This window comes from Harpia harpyja, chromosome 10 (genome assembly GCF_026419915.1).
Source record: "Harpia harpyja isolate bHarHar1 chromosome 10, bHarHar1 primary haplotype, whole genome shotgun sequence".
Taxonomy (NCBI): Eukaryota; Metazoa; Chordata; class Aves; order Accipitriformes; family Accipitridae; genus Harpia; species Harpia harpyja.
In genome coordinates, this window is record NC_068949.1 from 20,021,471 (window position 1) to 20,043,061 (window position 21,591).

General features: G+C 41.9%; 1 protein-coding gene across 44 annotated transcripts in view; it reads left to right on the top strand.

The window, feature by feature from the left end:
• Nucleotides 1-6,658: 6,658 nt before the first annotated feature.
• The window catches only part of KCNMA1 (potassium calcium-activated channel subfamily M alpha 1), a 526,550-nt gene continuing 511,617 nt past the window's right edge, over nt 6,659-21,591 (top strand). For 15 of the 44 annotated variants that reach the window (XM_052800268.1, XM_052800271.1, XM_052800274.1 and 12 more), the window contains exon 1: nt 7,086-7,812. In XM_052800268.1, coding sequence (XP_052656228.1) covers nt 7,486-7,812 — 327 coding nt within the window. In that variant the 5' untranslated portion in view covers nt 7,086-7,485. The other 29 variants (XM_052800259.1, XM_052800257.1, XM_052800258.1 and 26 more) reach the window with 11 other exon arrangements.

Consider the following 21,591-nt stretch of genomic DNA (forward strand, 5'->3'; position numbering starts at 1 on the left):
CTGGAAGGACCAAAGGATGCCAATATTTATACAAAGAACTGGAGAGCTGCTTCCCCAAAACAAAGGTGCAAAGTGGTGCAGAAGGAAGTCCTGGCATTGCACCGATATGTTTGCAGGGTGCTGTTGCTGTCCTGATTTGATACAACCCAACAGAATCAACACAAAGCAAAGTTAGAGTATTTCTACCCTGCTTCTGGGGTGGCTCTTTGCACAGCACTTCACATCATAACTTATTTCTCTGTTGTTCTCTCCTTATTATTCAGTACAGGGTGAATCATTTGCTGCTTCTCTCTATGGTTTGGATGGACATCAGGGTGCACTCCGAAAAAGGGGAACTAATGGTTTAAGAGAGGCATTTTAAAGGTCTTTTTGGTTTGGGTATTGTTTTGATGCATTGTTTAACTGCTATTTCTGTACCCCCTTTGTCAGCCTACCCGTGTTTTAACAGTGGTTGTTACTATTCTGTCTTCAGAATATCCACTGCTATCTTCCTACTTTCTTCTCTCCTGTGGCAAAATCCCTGACTGGAAGGAAAAATCATTAGTGCAAACAGTAATAAACAGGCTTTGATTCGCAGGAGTCAAGAGTGCTTTTAAGAATGTGGACTGATATTTATTAAATGCACTTACAGACCTCAGAGGATATAATATGGCTTAATTAATATCGCTCCTGAAGTCATAATTTCTGCTGTCACCTTTTTTCAGATGCTAGCCATGTCTTCTTAACACTCCCTTAATGCACAAACCACACTCATTTTCCAAGAAGAAGTGGTCCTACTGGCAATAAATATCACATCTAACCAAATACTGTGTGATTCAGGACATTTGGTAAGAGGAAAATGAGGACAAGGAAGTATGCTTAGGTCTAAGTATTAAACAAAATACAAGGATATCCAAGAATTGCCTTACAGAAAAAAAAAAAGTCCAAGGAAAATACTTTATGTTTGCAGTACTAATTTGTATTAAATTTCTATTCATACCATATGGATTAACATGAACAAGGGATTTTCTTTAATATTTTATTTGGCTGGATTGAGTGCAAGGGTTCCAGTACTCCGGAGATGATCATTCTGAATGACTGGGTGATCCATTAAAACACTCTGCTGAGGTATGTCTTTGTCCTGCCAGCTGGAGGATTTTTGCCAGGGGTAAGTGCCAAAATAGATCTCAATATGAAAGTTTTAACTAATTCAAGGAAATCGTTATGTAACCTCACTGCCAAGAATAGTGTTCACGTATACTGTTACAGAGAGATGTCATGAAGTTGAATGTATTCGTATTTGCAAAGTGCTTTGATAAGAAGGTGTTACAGAGTGCAATATATTATCATGCTGAAGATGTACTTCAGTCTTTGAACAGGGATTGGGTAGATGCAAAATAATCTCAACGGGATTTTCAATTAATATGCACTGAAATAGTTTGACTAAATTCTATGAAAAGAACAAACGCTAAAGATAATCGTTTGTCATATGCAAATATATAGTTATATGCAGCCATGCTACTCTTATATGCATATTAGTATCACCTCTTGCAAATATTTCCTCTTTAGAGTCTTTAAGACAAGGACAGCAGATCCATGCTGACGTGCGTTTTACATCAGCAAACATTTTGCATTACAACAAAAATCTCTCAGAATTATTTCATGATACGATTTTGTTGCCAGTATCCATCTAATCACTAAAAATGTATTCTTTTTCACACTTCTCCCAGGACAAAGTAGGAATAGTAAGGAATAGTATTAAAGCGAGGCTCAGAGTTAATTATGCAAGAGATCTGTGATTATATGTAAAGTCTGGTTGATATTGTGTCTCCATCATTTGAAGTCAAGACCAAATGCCCCACTGACCTCAGGAGTACAGGTCTAGCCCCTTGACTAGTAAACAATTTTTATTATTATTTTATTGTACTTCTGTAAGTTCTTGCTCTGGCACAGCTACTGATGTTACATAAAAGCCAACATTCTGCAGGGACAAGAAGAACGTAAAGAAGGAGGCTGTCGGTCACAAATAGTAATTAGATATGCTGGTTAAACTACCACATAAGGTAACAACAGCGCATCCTATTAGGGCTTGTTCACGTAGCTACCTGGAGCCTGGTGTTGCAGAGAATAAATGCATACCTAATTGTTGGAACTTTGACTTTAATGCCTTGGGAAAGTATTTACCTTTAGAGAACCTTAAGCTGCTTGGTCAACATTTATTCTGTACCTTTAACCAAATGGGAAGGTTTTATATATAACCATTAAACAAACAAGTTGTGGCAAACAAGTTTATGGTATATTGGTATATAAAGGCTTTTAGCCTTTTTTAAAATAATTTCCCTCAAGATAATAACATGCAATTTTTTTCTATCATTTCCCCAGTCTCAGACCAAATGCCTTTTGGCAAAACTGGGAAGTACATGTTTATTCTGTCAGATTTCATTTCTTAAGAAAAAAAATATCCTTTGTATAATGTAGTCATCATTCAGAGAACATATAAATCTTACACTGTTACTCCATTCATATGTTTTTTTTTTAAACTGTCATGCCAAATTAATCCCTGGTGCAATATTGTGTCACCAGTGAAGCCGTGCCACTTGCTTGGACTCTTTAGTTCTAATGGAAAGATTTATCTTTCCAAAGAGTTTCTCTGTCTTCAGTACTTACTACATGGACCCTTGGAAATCTTGCCTGTTTTGCTGTTATTGTCTCTTTTCCTTATATAGTGTATGTTTTCCTTTTTTAATCATGGTTTTCTTTATTGGAATGTGCAGAAGGTTTTTTCATATATGCAAAATAAAAAACCCACTGTGATTTATACAGGTACAGTTATGCAACTTTATTTAGCTTTGTAGTGTTTATTGCACTTAATGAAATAATTTGTTATTGATAATGAGTAATTTTGCAGGTAAATTATACCTGATTAAATGCAATAGCTTGTTCTTCTTTACTTGTATATTTAATTGCTAAAACCAAGACTGTCCTGTGTGTTGAGATCATTGCTGAATGGAGGGGGTTTCTTTAATTGCAAAGATCCAGGTTTGATGAATATTTTAAAAACTTTGTCTGTGATACTGTACACAGAATATCCACAAGAGGGAACCGTTTTACATAAAGAGGAGTCATTTCCTTGCTGCCAAAATACTGCTTTCTGGAACCAAACCCTCCGGATTTATGTCGAGCTGGCATGATTGTCCCCTGTACTATGCTATATGGTAGCAACAGGAAAAACACAGGTAAACACAGTGTTTATTGTGTTCTGTAAATAGTATTCAGTTAAATAAGTAAATTTTGAACTCTCTTGTTGAAATATTAAATAGAAAACTAAACCGAAAACGAATCCACTTAAGTTTGTGTTTGCTCGGAACAGATCTCTCCAGGAAACAGAGCTGGAAAGCCTTGTTTGGTCTGAAGGCAATGTGAAATGCAGTTGTTGCATCCATAAATGAAGCATGCAGCCCCGGTGTGCTCTTTCAAGCTCCCCTTTATAAAACCTGTACTAGAAAGAAGGCCTTTCCTTATTCATAAAGGAGTAAGCTCAAATGGTACTTAACTTGAGTGATACTCATTCAAGTATCATTTGTATCTCTGTCTACAAAGCAGTGAACAAAATACAGTTACCCACTTTATATATATGCTTTGTCTTTAGCAGATAATTCCCATTAAGCAAACTTTTCACTGGTAATGTAAGTCTCACCAGTTGATATCAATGAGTTTGCCTTTGTATGTGAGTTTCGTCATAAGTATTTGTAGAAGTGAGACCTATTTGTATAAATAAGAGGAGTTTTGTTTATACAGATAACAGGAAAGGTTTTTCCCTGGATATATAGTGTGAAATTTATCAACTAAAACTCCTAATGTATGTGTTAGTTGGTTTATGAATGGTTTTTGAGCAGCAGAACTTAAAATCAGCTTTTTACAAATGATCACAACAAATCTACCCCTGTCCAAATCTGTGTGTAAATGTTGTGTAAACATGTTCAGAGCAAATTATTTTAAAGTACAGTCCATATCCTGTGGTGCACTTGGTTTGCTTTAGTCTGAATTTTTCATTAGGACCATCCTTTTTATTTGTGGGTACAGTATTACAGGGATGCTATTTTAGAAGTGCCTAATGGTCCTGTTTGCATTTGGAATGCTCATGAAGCCAATGTCTGCAGCACTCAGCTGCAACAGTACCCGCAGTCACAGAAATACTTTTCAACTCATACCTTCTGAATGTATAAAGTGAGAAAACAGATTTTCAAACTGTGGCCTCTCTGTCAAATCTCCTGGGCCCTCTCAAACAGCAAGAGAAGACATATGCCATATCCGTGGCTTCAGAGACCCAGCCCTTGTTAGCTATCAGAGCAGAATACAGAAGAAGCCCCACCGTGCAAAAGCCTTCCCTGGGATACGCTGTGCTACTGCTGCTCACTGCTCAGGTCTTTCGAGGTGCACAGGGCTTGTGGTTTCCATTAGCTGTAAGAGAGTCTGTAAGTACCCGGCACTTCTGAAGATCAGACATCGAGTGGCTGTGTTACGACGCTCCTGCCCTTGCTCCACTCCTGGTGTTTGCTGATGGATAAAAGGATCCGTAGGTATTCGTGCAGCTGTGAAAAGGCTGCTCCTTGAATACCAACCCAGAAACGCAGAGCAAATGACCATCAGGACCAGGTTCTGAGGCCAGGTCCCAAAGTGTGTGATCCTGCCACAATGACACTTTGTGGCCCAGGTGGCTTTCTAGTTGTGGGGAGGGTTGGTAATGAAAGACATGGGGGGGGGAGTAGCAGCTGCGGCAGCACAGTCTGGGGTTGCACGTGGCAGCTGACATGCAGTTTCTTTTCAACATGACTTGTTTTCTGCACCTAGAAATCCTCCACTTAATTCCCACTTACTACAGCCCCTGGGAATGGGCTGCTTCAGGTGCACTATGTAGCTGACTATCCGCTTTCCTCTGGGATACGGTAATGTAGTATTTCCTCAGTTGTACATACCTCCATATTATTGTCTAATGCTTTCTCTATTCAGAGGCCTCTATTAACCTTCTTGAAAAAGGAAGCCCTCTCTTGAAGGAACAGACTGGAGGAACAGACTGGAGTGAGACATCATGATAAACTCCCAAAGTTTGACAAGTGGTGGTGTTACTGCACAAAAAAGTGGAGGTGAGAGGGTTAGAGGGCCCCATAAAAAGCTTTGAGCACTCATAAAACCTCATTACCATCAGTTAAGTAGAAAACAAAAATAAACAAAGCCATGGCAGATGCAGAAGGAGGAACTACTACTAGTAAAGGTTAAGAGATTACTATTTCATAATGGTGGCTCCGTGTAGTGACTAGATCAGATGGGGAAATGTCATGCACACATAGGCTGTTGGTTCTTACCCTTGGAAAGATGTCAAGAGGATCTGCATAATACTTTGGGCAGGCAACCGAGTGAGCAGACCATGTGCCAAATGGAGATTTTGATTTATATACAAACAGAAATAAATAGATATATAAAAAAATAAATTCCTCCGCTTTTCAGTGGGAATCTGAAAAAAAGCAGGAGACAACTACCCAGATTTTCTTGCTGGCTCCCCCCCCCCCCCGCCCCCCGTCCAGTGTGTCATTCTGAATTGCTATTTCTATTTCTAAGGGTTAATTTCACGAACGTTCTCGGCGTGTGCAGCAATCTATGGTGCGTTTGCGGAGCCTTTGCAGTATTTCCCCGTCTCAATTAAAGACACGCCAAGAAAGCCTTCAGCGGAAAGACCCACGCCACGGTTCCTCGATACTTATTTCACGCTCCCTCGCCGCGTTTCCCCCCCCCCGCCCGGCATCCCCGGGCACCTGCTGCTGCAACTCAGCCGCCTCCTGCAGCCTCTGCCCCCCCCCCCCCCCCCGCCATCGGCCGCCCCCCAAGGCGCCTTTGCAGGCGGGCTGCGGAGGGGCCGCGCTCGCCGCGTCGCGCTGCGCGGCGGCGGAGGGATGGGGAAGACGGGCGGCGGGGGGAACCGGCGGGGGGAACCGGCGGGGGGAACCGGCGGGGGGAACCGGCGGGGGGAACCGGCGGGGGGAACCGGCGGGGCCGCGGGGGCCGGGGCCGTGACAGCGCCGCGCATTAGCCGCTGCGTCACGACATCCGCCACACCAGCCCCGCGCGCGGGGAGGGGAGGGGACGGGACGGGGGGGGGGGGGGCGCTGCCGCCTGCCCCCGCCCCACCGCGGCTGCGGAGAGCGGAGCGGAGCGGAGCGCTGCGCGGCGGCGATGGACCCGCCTGGGCCGGCAGGACTTGTTGGACCGGCAGCTCCCCGGCGCGGCCGGGCACCGCCTCGCCGCCACCTGTGAAGCGCCTCGCTGCCCCCTCACCGCCCCCCCCCCCCCGCCCTCCCCTCAGCCGCCGTCCTCCGGAGCGGTCGCTCGGTGCCTCGGCGGCCCCGCCAGCGGGACCCAGTGGCCGCGGGGCGGGGAGCGCGGCACGGCGCTGCCCATGGGGGGCCGGCGGCCCGTCTGAGCCGGCGCCCCCACCCCCGGCGGCGGCGGCGGCGGCGGCAGCGCGGCGTCCCGGGCCGGCGCGGCCCGGGCCGGGACCCCCTCCCCGCGGGGCCCTTGATGCGCCCCGGGCAGGGCCGCGTCTGCGGGCGCGGGGCCGTCGCGTCCCCCGGCGGCAGCTAGGGAGGGGCGGGGAGCCGGCGGCAGCGGCGCCTCTGCGCGTGTGGGAGCAACAGCCTGAGCGACAGCCGGGGCCCTGGAGGGAGCTCCTGAAGGATGGGCGAGGAGGCGGCGGCAGCGGCAGCGCACGCACAGATGGGCCAGCGGAGGATGAATTAGGAGCCACAGGAGGCTGCTGCCGGCACCGAGGGGGGAAGAGGAGAGGAAGGGGCTGGACTTGGAAGAAGACGAGGAGGAGGAGGAGGAGGAGGAGGAGGGTGCGCGCGCGGGGGGGACCGAGTATCGCTAATAACAAGTTAAAGACTAATAACAATAATAACAGACCACCTCCGGGAAGATCCGCGGCGGAGGCTGAGAGATCCCCGCTGAGGCCAGCGGGGTTGCCGCGCTGGGTATCTTGGAGAGACGCTCCGAGGCATCAGTTTGTGGTGGTGGTGGTGGCGGATGATTTTTTTGGGGGTGGGCGGGGTGGGGGCTGCGAATGCGGGAGAAGGAAGGGGTGGGAATCTGAGGAGGAGACTACCTTTTTATTATTATTTTTAATTTTTTTTTTTTTACATTATTTTCGCCGTACGAGGAGGACGCTCGGAATTCACCGGCCTGTCGGCTCCCGAGAGGGACCCGGGGATCGCGCGGCCGCTTTTCTTCGTCTTCTTTTTTTTTTTGCCCGTTTGGTTTGTTTGCTTGCTTGCTTTGATTTGGGTGGTTGGTTTTTTTTTTTTATTTTATTATTTTTATCATTTTCCTTTTTCCGCTGAGCAGCAGCAGCGGCGGCGGCAGCAGCAGCAATATGGCTGGTGATGGGTTTTTTGGGGGGCGCTGGCGGCGGGAGGAGCTCTCGGAAGCCCCTGCGCGCCCGGCTCGCTGTTAGCTATGGCAAATGGCAGCGGCGGCGGCGGCGGCTCTTACCCGGGCGGCAGCGGCGGCGGCGGCGGCGGCGGCATTAGAATGAGTAACAATATCAACGCCAACAATCTCAACACAGACTCGTCCTCCTCCCCCGTCAATGTGCCCAAGATGGATGCGCTCATCATCCCGGTGACCATGGAGGTGCCCTGCGATAGCCGCGGACAGCGCATGTGGTGGGCTTTCCTCGCCTCATCCATGGTCACTTTCTTTGGGGGACTGTTTATCATCCTGCTGTGGAGGACCCTCAAGTACCTGTGGACTGTCTGCTGCCACTGCGGGGTCAAAAACAAGGTAACTCCCCCTCCCCTTCCCCTCCTGGTGCCGGTGATGGTTTGGTGCGGTGGTGGGGAGGAGGAGGAGTGGGAGCCCAGCCTCCTAAACCAGGACACCTGGGCGAGGTGGCCCTGGAGGAGAGGCCGTAGGGCTGCTGCTGGACGGCAGCGTGCTGGCTGCTGCTGGGGCAGGCTCGCCACGGGCTGTGGGGAGCCGCAGCGTGCGGAGCGTGGCCGGAGGGCCGAGGTGTTGGGTGCAGCCCCGAGACGTGCCCCCCCCCCCCCCCCCAGCCCACCCCAGACAGGGACACGCTCGTTTTCGTCCGGTGGCACGGAAGTCACACCTGGTGTCTGCTCGCCCTCTCGGCGAGGTGCACGCTGGCGCGGTGGGACGGTGGGTTCAGGAGTTGATACGCTCCCCCGGGACCGCATATGGTGGCGGGGTGGGAGTGTATTCGCTGATCTAAACTCTCCGTTCTCTTGTGGAATGAGAAACTTTGGCAAAATTGGAAGGGTAAACTTCCCACGCAAGTAAATCTTTTTAAAGCTAGTTCCGCTCCCTGAGGACCTTTGACGCTTCTGTTTGATAAACTAAATGTAGCGATCTAGAAGTATGAGTGCATTCGTAAGTAGCGCACTAGATCAGCGTTCTTTTAACCTAAGTGCGAAATCTTTCGGGCAACCTCTCTGCCCCTTTGATTTTTGCATGTGACCAGCTGGAAGAAAGTGTAGTACATGAAGTAAGGTTGGCTCCTGGTTCGAAGGGTCTCTTTTCAAGCCAAACCCAAGAACTTGCTCAGGTCCAGACTTTCATTTTTGTTTAAGACAAATGAGATAGAAAGTATTAAGACTGTATTTGTGAAAGTGCATTTTGACAGACCCCAAAATAGATCAGCAGCTGGAGTTTCTCCCCTTCCCTTTTCACATTTTTTGGATTACAAATGGAATAATATCTGCTTCAGTTATTCCTGGCACACAGACACCCACAAAAACACACACACCTTTTAATATATGGTTGCTAGGTTGCTGGCTTGCTTTGACGTACAGTGAGCTGTCTTCCCCTTTCTCCTGTCCCCTCCCCCCTAAACACACTCGATACAGCGCATAACCCAGCTGTGCAAAGGATCTAACTCTTAGGGGAAACCAGAAACAAAGTTAGAGTGGGAGAAGTTATGGTACTTGTTTGTTTGTGTATTTGGGTTTAGCGAGGTAGGTGTCCAGTTCGGATTGCCTAAATGAACCTCCACATGCCAGTTGGAAGTAGAACAGTTACAGTGAACTTGGCCTATCTATGGAAGAAGTGATTGCTAGAGATAAGGAATAAGTAAAAGCTTTTAACTCAACCTTAAGTAAGCATCAGGAAACCTGCCAGGCAGTATCACTTCTCTATAGGCATTTTTTATTTCCTTCAAAACCAAACCTGAACTTTCTTAGACAGGTGTTAGCCAGGTATGATGACAAAGCTCAAATGAATTGGGGATAATAAGCGTGTCTTGTAAAATACCATTTCCTACAACAGTAAAAGGAGATTTTCAAGGATGGGTGGGTAGTTAAGACTTACCTTCAGTTTCTTCTGTGTCTATTCAGCATTTTCCTCTCCACATGGTGAGACAAATCTGCAAGGGCTGTCAGGGATCTTGACGAAAAAGAAAATCCAACAGGTTATCACCTCGTGCTTCTTTCCTTGAGAGAATGAAAGGTTAGAGACTTATACACAGCCTTCGTATGCGTAGTGTCTGATAGTCCGTTGTTGGGACATAGTCAGATCAATTCATTTCTTAACCAGTACAGAAAGGCATATGCAAATTGTCTTTAAAACCTCTTAGGTTAAATGGATATCAGTTCGCTAAATAACAGGTATCATCGAGGGGTTCCAACACTTCCAACGATCTGACATATTGCGGCTATGTCAGGTTGTAAGCTTTGAGTTTATTTCATGTTTGAGACCTGAAGTAGCTATGTCCATGAATATCATTCCCCAGGGCAGGAGGATAAAGGACTCTGCAGGTAGGGGGAGATATATGTCTCTTTTTAGATTGTATTTAGTCCACTTGCAAGGGTTTTCAAGCCTCTGATGAAGAAGAACTTTCAAGGGCTTATCCTGCATTCCTTACATGCTAAAGCAGGGAATTGGAGGGAATTCTCTGTGTGTGAGGAGTAACTAGTTATTGCAAAACACTTTTCTAGTATTTAGGGTATAAAGGCTAACTGAAGTAACAACTGGAAATGTCTTAAACTTTGCTGTTATCAAACACATGCTTTGTGCTGCATGCTAACTTGGGAAAGGCTGCCGAGGCTGCGGGTGAAAAATGTGAATGCGTATATACGCTGTGGCGACTATATTGGACCTGCCAGCAAAAGCAATTTTACAAGAAGTAGCTCCTCCTGCTGTGGGACTGAAGAAGTTTTCTGCATGTTAGGACCTTTCTTTCCCTGTGCTGCCTCTTCTGCTGCTCCACAGGTTGTAGCACAGTTGGGTTATCCAACATTGTCTCACCATCTACCTAAAGAGTGGTCCCAGCAAGTGAGCTAAATGAGATCTTTCTCATGTCTACTTTCTGTCGCTTCTTATTGAATAATTCACATATATATGTGAATAATTCCCAGTTACTGTGCTAACACCCGTGTCTGTATATGTTATTGCAAGGAACGGCAAAAAGTTTCTTTTTTTTTCCTGCTGTATTCTAAGCACAACATCGTATTCCTCAGATTTGTCCGTGATTGTCAACTTGATTTTGGGACGTAACACTTTTTAATGGCTACATAGAAGGATTTAGAATATGTATTTTTCTTTTTTTTTTTTTTTTTTCCCCTCCTCAACTTATTGAATTTAAGGTTGGAATTTAAAAATGTGATGTAAACAGTTTAACACTTCGTGGTATGAAATTTCACTAGAGTGTTTTGGTTTTTTTTTCCTTGGAGATAAGAAAGTCAAGATACTGTAAGTCAATAATATGAAAACTTTTGGTAACAGAATGATAAACATTGCCCCTTAAAATTCCATATCTAATTTATGTTATCATATATGAATAGAACATTAATATTAATAATGTACTAAAAATGATTGCTGAAGTTTTAGGATTTTTATGCTCCATGCTTGCTTGGTGAGATGACATTTTTTTAAAATCCGTCAGAAAGAAAAATGTAAATCTCGACTTGTGTTGTCAGTGTTTCATGTAATGTGAGAGTCATTACAATTGAAGCCCTTGTATTCCTTTAATATGATACATAATTTTAGATGTAATTCTTCCAAAATTAGCTACAGTCATATTGCCGAGACTTAACAAATGCTGTTTTTCTCCTCAGTGTTTATATCTACATTTTTAGGAATGCTTAGATACCATTAAAGAACATGTCTTCTCTTTGCTTTTTCTTTGTCCCTTGACCAACTCATTCCTGTTTGTGTATGGGAAGTAGAATGTGAGACTGAAATTCAGTGGGCTGGACTCTGACACCATTAGTTGCTCTTGTTTCTGGAAATAACAGAAAAATAAAATAAATACGCATAGTGAAGTACACAGTGCACACAGTGGCTAAATGCATATTATACAATCTGTAGTTCTTTTGATTGTATGGATCTGCAACTGCATTTTCTATGCTCCTGAAGGGCATTTTCTACTGACATTATCTGTTAACTATCTTTTGGCGTTGAACAAACTCTTAAACAAGAAGAAGGAGGAGTGGAATGAGAGAGCACAAGTTTGGGCCACAGCCAGCTCCTGAAGCTGGCCAGTGCAGAATGAAGTGAAATTTGTGTCCTTCCAAAGAATGTGATACTGGACCCTATATCACCGCTCCTTGGTTCCCCAAAGAGTGGTACCCCTTACCTACCTTATGCCTTCAGGGCTCTAGGAGGTAGAATGTATCTTTATCGCTATGCTCCTATTGGAATGATTTCAGTGTTTTGAAGACCTTTTCCTCCCCACAACCCAGGACTTGTAAACATAGAATGAAATTACATTGTGATTATAGATAGCAGTTGCTAGTCTGAAATTACAAGTCATAGTAGTCTTCTTTGATATTTGTCTACATATTTTGGAAGTTTAAAAAACTATACAGTGCTAGATTTGGTCAGTAGAAACCAAGCAACATTCCCATTTGTTTTGAATAGAAAAATGCAATTTTTACTGGAAGTACAATATTTGCAGAAGTCTTCTTTGAAAAGTTAAGAATTTTCACCCAGACCTCTAAGGCCTGAGAAAATTTGTAAGTGGAAAAATTTAAGTTTTCCCTAAAAGAAGCAGCATTTCTACCGAACTGGCTCTTGTATAGCTAGGTTTGTTGATTTCCTAGCAATACTTGCATAAATGTCCTCTCCAAATAAAAATTAAAGAAACAAAATAAAACCAAGGCACTATATGCTGAGAAAAGTATTGAAAGTACATGGGAAGGCGTGTGTGGACACGTAATGCAGGAGATCCCTTCATTTAAGTCTGTATGTGGAAACCTCACCTTGACTCTCTCTCGAAGATGTACTAAGCAGAAGCGTATGAACAACTGGAAGGCTCAAGGGATTAAGCAGCGGACTGTAATGCATTTCACTTGTTAGTCACATGTGCAGCCTGGCTCAAGGCACCGAATCCTTCCTGTCTCATGGCTATCAGGTGGTCTGCACGTAATTACTCCGTGAGCGTCCCACCGGACAGGTTGCCAGTTAAGAGATGGACATGGTGGAGAGGTCAAGGACCAAAAGAAAAGGTACTCGCCGCCCTTTGTGGATGGTGTTTCTACAAGCGAAAAAAGGCACCGGTATGGAGAGGTGTGTGCTGCTGTTTTCCACGCTGTGGAAAGGAAGACGCTTTTGGCTCTCTGGAGCTCATAATGGATTTCACATTTTATAAACACATGCTAAAATTGGTTATGCATGCAGAAAAGAAAATGTATGGGCGAGGATTTAAGCTGTAAACCGAACAATCTCAACCAAAATGTTATTTTGATGCAGTATCATACTTATTTTCAAGGCTTTGCAACGCATACATTTGAGGAGAAAATCTATGCCCAGAAAGAATTTGCAACTCTCACGTGTTTGCAAATCTGTAAATGCTGGTTGGAAACCATTAGATTTCACAATTTTTTCCAGTTTAGCTCAATAGAAGAAATGCCTGTAATAGAGAACAAAAAGCTTTTAAATAACAGTGATCTATGTCCGCACTTTTGATGTGGTGGGATTTCTGAATGCAGAATGAGGGCAGTTTACAGCCCCAGAGATAGAAACACTGAAAATTTAGAGCACACTGGTCCTGAGTATAATCTCTACAGGGACAGGACCTAATGATTATAATTTAAAAAGCAATGATGGTCCGTGTCTGTCCTGTACTATTGCAAGAAAGTGGATTGTGAATCTTAGTCATTGAGTGTCCTTCCTGGGACAAATCCGAAAAAGAAGCAGTAATCTCTAGTCAGCAGGCAAAATACAGAGCAATGGTCAGTGTTCTTTCAGAGATTGGCTCTGCTAGTTTGTGGAATCCAACTCAGATTGACAAAAAATTATGTAAATTTCAGGGTTGACTGGTAATAATTCCTCAGCAAGATCAAGCTGTAGTTCAGCAGCGGTGAGGCATTCTGTAGTGTGAGATTGTAGGGCAGCAGTTCCAGAGAACCTGGTGAGACGTAAACATAGAATAACTCTAGATGAAATTAGGGGATGGGGTATCCTTTCAGTTCTGTTAAACATACCTAGTCATATTGCATAAAATGATGTATTTTACATGTATGAAAATTATCGAATTATCAGAGACCTGAGAAGGACAGGGTGAATACAGCTTGTGGAGGTTTTCTAAGGGAAAGATTGCTGAAACATTACGTGTGGGTGTTAATGGTTAAAAAATATTTTTCTCCACCACATATCATTTCAGTGACAAAAGGAAAGGGACTATACTTTAAAAAGCTATCATAAAATGCTGTGTTTCTGTAATGAGTTCAAATGCTGCTACATGGTTGAAGACTTAGAATCACAGACTGTCTCAAGTTGGAAGGGACCCATAAGGTTCATCGAGTCCAGCTCCCTGCTCCTCGCAGAACTACAATGCCCGACTCTTCCACCCACCCTGTGGAGGGAGTGCAAAACTCCATTAGATCACAAGACTAGACTGGCATTTATGCCAACTTTACACAGGGCTAAATACACAAATTCCCAATTAGATTTCATGGTTTGTTAAGTGTGAGCACTTGGTCCATGGCACATAGGTCACCTTGGGTGACAACGGAAGGTGGAAGTGCAGCAGAAGTTTGTTAGCACTTTTACCAATACTATAGCTGCATGAATAAATGAGAAAGAAAGATACCCATCTTGCATGCCTGTCAGAGATGTATTGGTCAGGAAGGGCTCACTTTGAATCCTGATGGTATTTATAGCCTGAGAATACATCGGGCTTGCATCTTTGAGAGGAACACTTTATTCCCATATATAGTATGCGTGGTTCTGTTTAGATGAATGTGCTGCCACTGAAATGTGTTGAGTTCAGTTTGCTTTGAGATGATGTATTGCGTGTATTTGTCTGTTTGAGAGTTATAGAAACGGAGAGCGTTATCCAAAGCCTGTTGAAATAGAGGGAGGCAGTCCTAATAACTTCAATAGTTTTGGACTCAGGCCTAGATGTTCACAGCGTTCTAGATGAATAAGATTTTTTTTTTTTTAATGATTCTTATGTTAACATTTTAAGCTTTTAAAAGCTTTTTCCTTTTATTGTAGCGAGGTGTATTTACTTGGCTTGTGGCCATTATGTCTGGGATTTCAATATTAGAAACATAATATTTAAAAATCACACAAGGTATGTTTCCATTCCAGTCAAGACTTACACCTTCTGCCAGGCCCCCCCTTGGAAATCAAAATCTGAGGGCTTGAACTGCTGATAATATCCTATCATGGCATCTCTCCTGCAAGCTGATGTGCAATGGTAAATATTGGCTCTTGTTTTAGAACCGCAGTACACATTTAGTGGAACTGGCAAAGGTCCCTTGCCCCGTGGATCACCTGCAGGACAGACACGCGTGTGCAGCTGCAGCCCTGAGTCCTGGAAGTCCCTTTGCATGTCCTTAGTTAGCTTCACTACCTAATTTAAGTATCAGAACTGCTGATGTATAGTGGAGAAAAAAACCCAAATCTCATCACCAGGCCAGAAGAGTATTGAGAAGTACTGTAACATCATCAACAACTGCAGCATAACACAACAACTGGGCCAGAATTTGAGTGGCTTGTCACTATAACTGTTAGATACAGGTGTACTGTGTTGAGTTTTTATTGCTCTTTGTATACCGAGGAATAAATTTATAATAGTTTTGTTCCCCTTTGTCCAAGCAAATGCTGACTAAATATTTGGCATTTTCTTTCTTGTTGTATTTCATTCAATTTTCATGATATCGTTAACATTTTTATGTAATAGTTTAGCTCTTATTTGTTAAACTAAAAAGGTGACTCACTTCAAATTTGCTATTATTAATGAGATTAGCACTACTGGTGTTGGGTTCATTTTCTATTTTAAGTATAGGGGAAACATTATTACTGATACGTCTTTTGAAAAAACCTGTTTGCAAATGGTGACCTTAATATTACAAAAGTAAAGTGAAATATATTAGAGTGATTCTTTGTTCAAGCATCTTGTAATTTTTTTCTAGTATGAACTCTATTAAACTCGTTTTAGTTGTGATTTATGCATGGTTATTCTGGTGGACAGAAATTACTTGAAAAGGGTTACTAGCTGCTTTGACCTGTAATGGTCATGGCTGGTGTAGAGCACTTCAGATGCTTTCAGATACGGTGAATCCTTTGGCTGCAAGTGATTTGACATCACTTTTTTGAAAGTGAGTTTGCTGATCAAGAGGCAGATATTGTGTGATGTTTTTACATTTTCTAGGTTATCATACTATAAATATTGTTTCATAAGGAAGCTGATAAACTCTACTTGGGTTTTACGGACCGAAGGAAAAACCCTCCTTTTTCCTTTTCCTTTTTAGTCACAAAAACAGCCTAGTTAGGAGAAAATATCGCAGGATCTGTCTGTATGTGCAGACATTTTTTCCCCATGAGGAAATTTTTTTAACGCTTTGATTATACACTTCTGATAAATTGATTTTGTTATGTGGGAAGTTTTTCCAGCTTTTTGTGTTAGTTTTCTTCTGTTCCCGATACATTTATATCCAAAGTCTTCTGATGCCTTCAGCATCAGAAACAGTGGACTGCTGGGTTTATGTTCACATTATTTTCGTATCACTTAAGGCTCTCAGCTATAATGCGTACTTGTTTCCTTGCGTCCTTTACTGTAATGTTATTTTTCTCCTGTCCCCAGGATGAGGTTATAGTCACCATTTGTTGTGTTGCACTTTTTTTAGAGAGACGTGGATTATATGCTTAAGGAATGATGTCTTCAGTTGAGAGAGGGTCTGGGTTTTGGTTTAAGGTCATACAAAATTTCACCTGACTAAATGCTGGTTTTACTCTTCTGACTCTGGCTTATATGTGTAAGTTACGGTGTTGTCTTTTCATGAGTCGGAAGAGCAGAATTTGTATTATGGATCTGTTGTTCCTAAAAGAAAACAACACTAAAAACTTAACAGTTTTGATATTTGCAAAAATAATTTTTGTTGCTTTGCCGGAATGTGCCCCTAGGATATAATAAAGTTTTAATTTACCGGAAGTGGAAAATGCTGTCCAAAGTGTGGAGCTTTTACTCTGCCTCTATGATTTAAGTGATAAAATTTTAACGTTAACTTAAATGATATGTGCTGTAGGAAAACCTTGGTATCTTTGAGTTGCCAGCTGAATGGTAAAATGTGATTCCAGGAGCGGAAGAAAAGAACATTTGATTTTTCTGATTTTCAGTTGATGGCATTTTGTTTGTTATTAAATTATGCATAATTTTTAAAGAAAACTCACACAGCAGTTGTTTAGGTTAATATGTGGAACTTAGGTCAAGACTTGCACAAAACAGCTGTTTAGACACCAAAATTTATATTTAAGATCTGAATAAGGAGTTTGGTTTCAGAGTCAGCGATAATTTCGCATGGTTTCAGAAAGAGGTATTATTGTTCTTGAAAACTTACTTTCTTATTTAGACGTTGTCAATGAACATAACAGCTAAAATCCAGGTACCTTTTTTTTTTTTTTTTTAATGTTGACGTTACACATCATATTCTTTACTTGAGCAAGGTTTACCTAATCCCCTGGCTTCTCTTCTCTGTATATATAAACACAGGAGAAGGCACTTCAATATTTGTAAAGTTACACGCTGTTTTAAAGCTCTTTAAAGCAGCAGTGTCTCTTGCATTCACATCTAATACTCTAATTTTCTTTTACCTAAGAGGTTGATACACATCCACAATCAAAAATATTTATTTCAAGCTGATTGCTTTTAGAAATAACTTTAATAAAAAATAAGTTAAAAAAAAGTTTTTTCATGCCCCCGTATTGAAATTGTGGGGGTAGTCAAAAGATGTTATCATTTCTATGGCTACAGTTGCTTTAGTAAAGCTGCATATAAACTTTTGCCTTTATTGGCTGTCTATGTGATTATTTGTCTTTGGGTTTGTGTTCTTTAAAGTGAGACATGCTAATGGCTTAAAGTGAATAGATCTTAATCTTGCTCCTATGCCAGCTGTGTACAGAAGTAAAATGTATCCTTACAATTGATTACAGAAACTGTATTTAGAAACTTTCCTGTCTTATTAAAGAGTGGTTGAATAGAGAATGTATATTCATACTTTGTGGAGGTGGAAAACAGTTCAACCTCTAGGGTGAAATGTTTACTTATTTTTTTAAACAACAAAGTACACCCAGAGTTTCATAGGCTTGTCTGTTTGCTCTTTATACACAAAGGAATAGGATATTCAGTTTTGAAATAGCTAATGTTTCTGCCTGCAACAGCTCAAGGGTACTGCAGAAAAGGCTCCAGACTTGTATCAGGTGCAGTAAGAGAGTAAACTGGCTGAGTTACTCATTGTTAAAGTCCTTTACTAATGATCAGCCAGGGTATTGCTAAGTCTTGATAAGAGGTGGGTCCCATCCCATAGCGAGTTGATTTAAGGGGTGCGGGTGCGTGTGTTGGAGGGTGAGGGGATGGCGCACAGGCCCCAGGTAGAGCTCCAAGCTGTTATTCAGCACTCACTTAACTCTGCTGCACCCATGGGCTCTTGAGATGGTAGGGGAACACCAATTTGGTTTAGAGCATACCTGACTGCATGATTATTTCTGTGAAGGTGTCTGAACCGCATTATGCAGTGTTTACATCTACTTTCCCAATCTGAGCTAACGCCTGTTGAAGCTATGTTACATCACTTACACTTCTTAAAACCCAAATTTAATCTATCAGAGCAATTTAAGTGTTTTGGGACAGCAGTATTTTTTATTTAGTTTTCTAACGCTGGACTTACCATCCTGAGGTGATGGTTTGACAGTGCTGATAAATGCAAACTTTAAAGTCTGAGAGGAGATTCGCTACGAGGTACCTGAGCTGTGTTGAGGACAGGCTGTGACTGGCAGGTAGTAGTAGCTCCAGATCCTAAACCATTATAGATGTTTTTAGGCATTTCTACTGAGCTGAAAGGAGTTCATAGGTAAGAGTTGAATACTGAAAAGTTTTAAAAGTGAGGTTGTTTCATTATTAGCATGCTAAATATTAATTTCATTACGTCCTTTGGTGAATACGGTTTTGTTCACTTCAACATTTTAGCTGGATGAGGAATGCACTTTTGAAAGTAAACTAGCTTTTTCAGCGTGGTTAAGTAGATTCCCTTCAGGTGAAACTATGTAGGAAGATGAGCTCCAGGAGCACACTTGATCTACTCCACCTGTTAATGGGCATGCAGTCCCCACAGCTGGGATAGATTAGTCTTGAGGGTATAAATACTGAAGTACAGGACAGGTAGAGCTTTTATGTTCTTTTATTGTGTCTTACTTCTTGTGAAGGTAAAGTTAGCCACATTTTTAGGAAAAATCCCAGATGAGCTTTTTGGTGAGCTTCTGGCTTTTTTTTTTTTCCTTTTTTTTTGATGTTGGGTTGTTGGTTTTTTTCATTTTTTGTTTTTTTTTTTTCTTTTTTTTTTAAACCAGTGTACAGTGTACTTATAGCTTCCTACAGTTGCTCTTCCAGAGAACTCTTTCTTTTATTATGCCATAACTCTGACTCCAGCATTAAGCTTGTGCTCATGGGCTTTGTGTTTGTGCCCTGGCTGTGCTGGCCCGGGCAGGCCGCTGCGGGTGGGCAGGCTGGCTGCTGAGGATCGGATGGTGAACCAGCACGTTGGCAAAGATAATGGTAAGACTGTGACTTTGGGTGACATCTTACTGCCTTAAAATTACCTTTTTTTTTTTTTTTTTTTTATTGATCTTGCGAGAATTTTGGCAAGTGTATGAAGTCTGTATAGATAAAGGTACTATTACTTGCCTTGGCTGAGGAGGAAGAAAATGGGTTTGGACAGGTTGTTTAAAGCAGTTGTTGCCTATTTGATCTAGTCTGAGACAACAGGTGTTAGAGCTTGGTACCCAGACTGTGTTCAGGGTGCTTTTCCTATCACTGAGAACTTGAGCTTTGGAGCTCTTATTTTCAAAACATTTATGAGAAGTGGGGAGAAAGGTAGTGATAGCTTCAATTAAAGGTAAAAGTTCTAGAAAAGCTGCTGGCAATATAAGCAGACTTCTAAGGACTGTGTCTCATCTATTTATATTCTCTCAGCTCAGTAAAAAATGTTTATGAACAAGAAGTAGAGGAACCATTTTAAATGTGGGCTTTTTTCGTCAATCTATTTCTCAGATTGAATCGTCTTCTCTTTGGGGCAAATAGTGTTGGTCCTGGGAATGGATTGTTTTCAGCAGTGAATGTAAGACTAGTTTCTGTTGGGTTGTAAAATACTCTTTGGATTTTAAATGGTGTGGAAATGTAGGCTATTGTGTAACTTCTATAGAAAAAACATAATGCCTATGACTTTTAAAATTGATGGCTCTAACGGTTATAGGGAAATAAGAATGTGCTCTGAGAGCTGGTGGAAATGACAGTTCACTTAATCTCAGAACAAATTATATGTCTTAAGACCATAGCAGTGTTTTGGCCTTTAATATCAGTGAAAGTAGAGGGCTCTTCACCCCTGTAATGAAACAGATGTTGGTCCCTGGATGTCTGCTTTTACATGATCAGCTTATTTTGGTTTCTTTGGGCTCATTTCTAATAATTTAAAAGAATACCACATTAAACTAAAGTATTAGATCATTCTTTTCTTACAAAAAAAAATAAAATACTGGTTTAATTCGGTACAGATGTGGTAGAAAATGCTGCATTGATGTAAAGTATTTAAAAAAAATCATTAGATTCTTCAGAATTTAATTATAGGTTGTTTCTATTTGTATTCTGGCCTCAGGCTTCTGATTAGGTTATGTAGTCTTGAGGTGATGCTCTTTAAGTGTGTCACCAGTCTTCTGAAGGTGAAAACCTGAGATTCTTGTGTAGTTGTGTGACACTTGGAGCAAAAACTTTATGAAAAGGTTTTAATATCAGGAGAGATGCAGTGTACCTGTTATGGAGACAGGCTTTGGAGAGGTGGCAGCACTCATTGTAAGCTGGTTTGCGTTTCGCATTGATACATTTGAAGTAAAACTCATTCCTGTACTGTGTGTCAATGTTTCTGCACCACTTAAGTTCCATTTAGAGGGCTCAAAAGCTTATGGTTTTTGTAGTGCTTTCTGCAAGTGGGAAAATTCATTACTAGGGCTCCAGGATATTGTTTCAGAATGTTCCACTCTATACAAGGAGCATTGTGTATTCAAAATTGGACTTAGCAACTTAAAAGGTCTATCTGAACTATTTTTATTATTGTAGTATTCAGAGGCCACACGGTTTTGCAGGCTTAGTTCTGCCAGATCCTATTACCAGCTTTGACAAAGGGGTGATCCTCTGCCTCATGCATCTTATGATCTGAAAGCAGATAATACGGAGAAATCCAGGAGAGGAGGCGGGTTGTGAAAGAACTGGTTTGCCCCAGTCCATACAAAGCAACCTTAGTGATCAAGATAAGCAGATGATTTCATTAACGTACATCCATCCACTCACCCCGTTTGTTTCATTTATGAAGGCAACATGGTTTGTGAGTCCATTAAAGCAGTTACTATTTTTAAAGAACTACAGGTGGTTAAACTTGCTGTGCCATACTAAGTTCCCTCTTGAAGATTTATTTTTTTACATAAGCAGAGAATTAAAGGGAAAAAAAAAATCTTTATTTTGGATGAAATATTGTGTTGAGGAATTTGTAAGAATAGAAAAATAACATGGTGGAGGGAATTGAAGACTGATGACAAGAAGGGAATCTGTCTAGTTCAGTATGTAGTGTATGGTATTTGCTTTATTTATATGCAGACACTTTGAATATGCTTGCTCCATTGCTATTAAAAAAAATGAAACAGTTTTTGAGTACTCATATCCACACTGGATTTAAAGAATAATGTTACTTTTAGAATCTAGGAAGGTTCCCAGTTAAACATATGCTTGTTGATTGTACTATTTTTAGCTGCTTTGAACAACACGTGTTCTCCCCAGATACTTACTTGTGAATGTTGTATTCTGTTCTTAAAAGGAAAATCTCTCTGTGTCTAGATTCTTTTTCTATATCCAAGAAAGGAAAGAACCAGGGTTCTTGTCAGTGCTTTGCTTCTTCGAAATCCTAGGAGATGGGGTAAATTAATTAAATGTAAAATGGATGCACCTGATAGTGCTAGCAATGAAACAGGTGGAAATAATCTGAGCCAGAATAAACATATAGTGCATTACATAACCCATAATGTAATTTGTGACACATCACAAGCAGAAGACTAACCTTG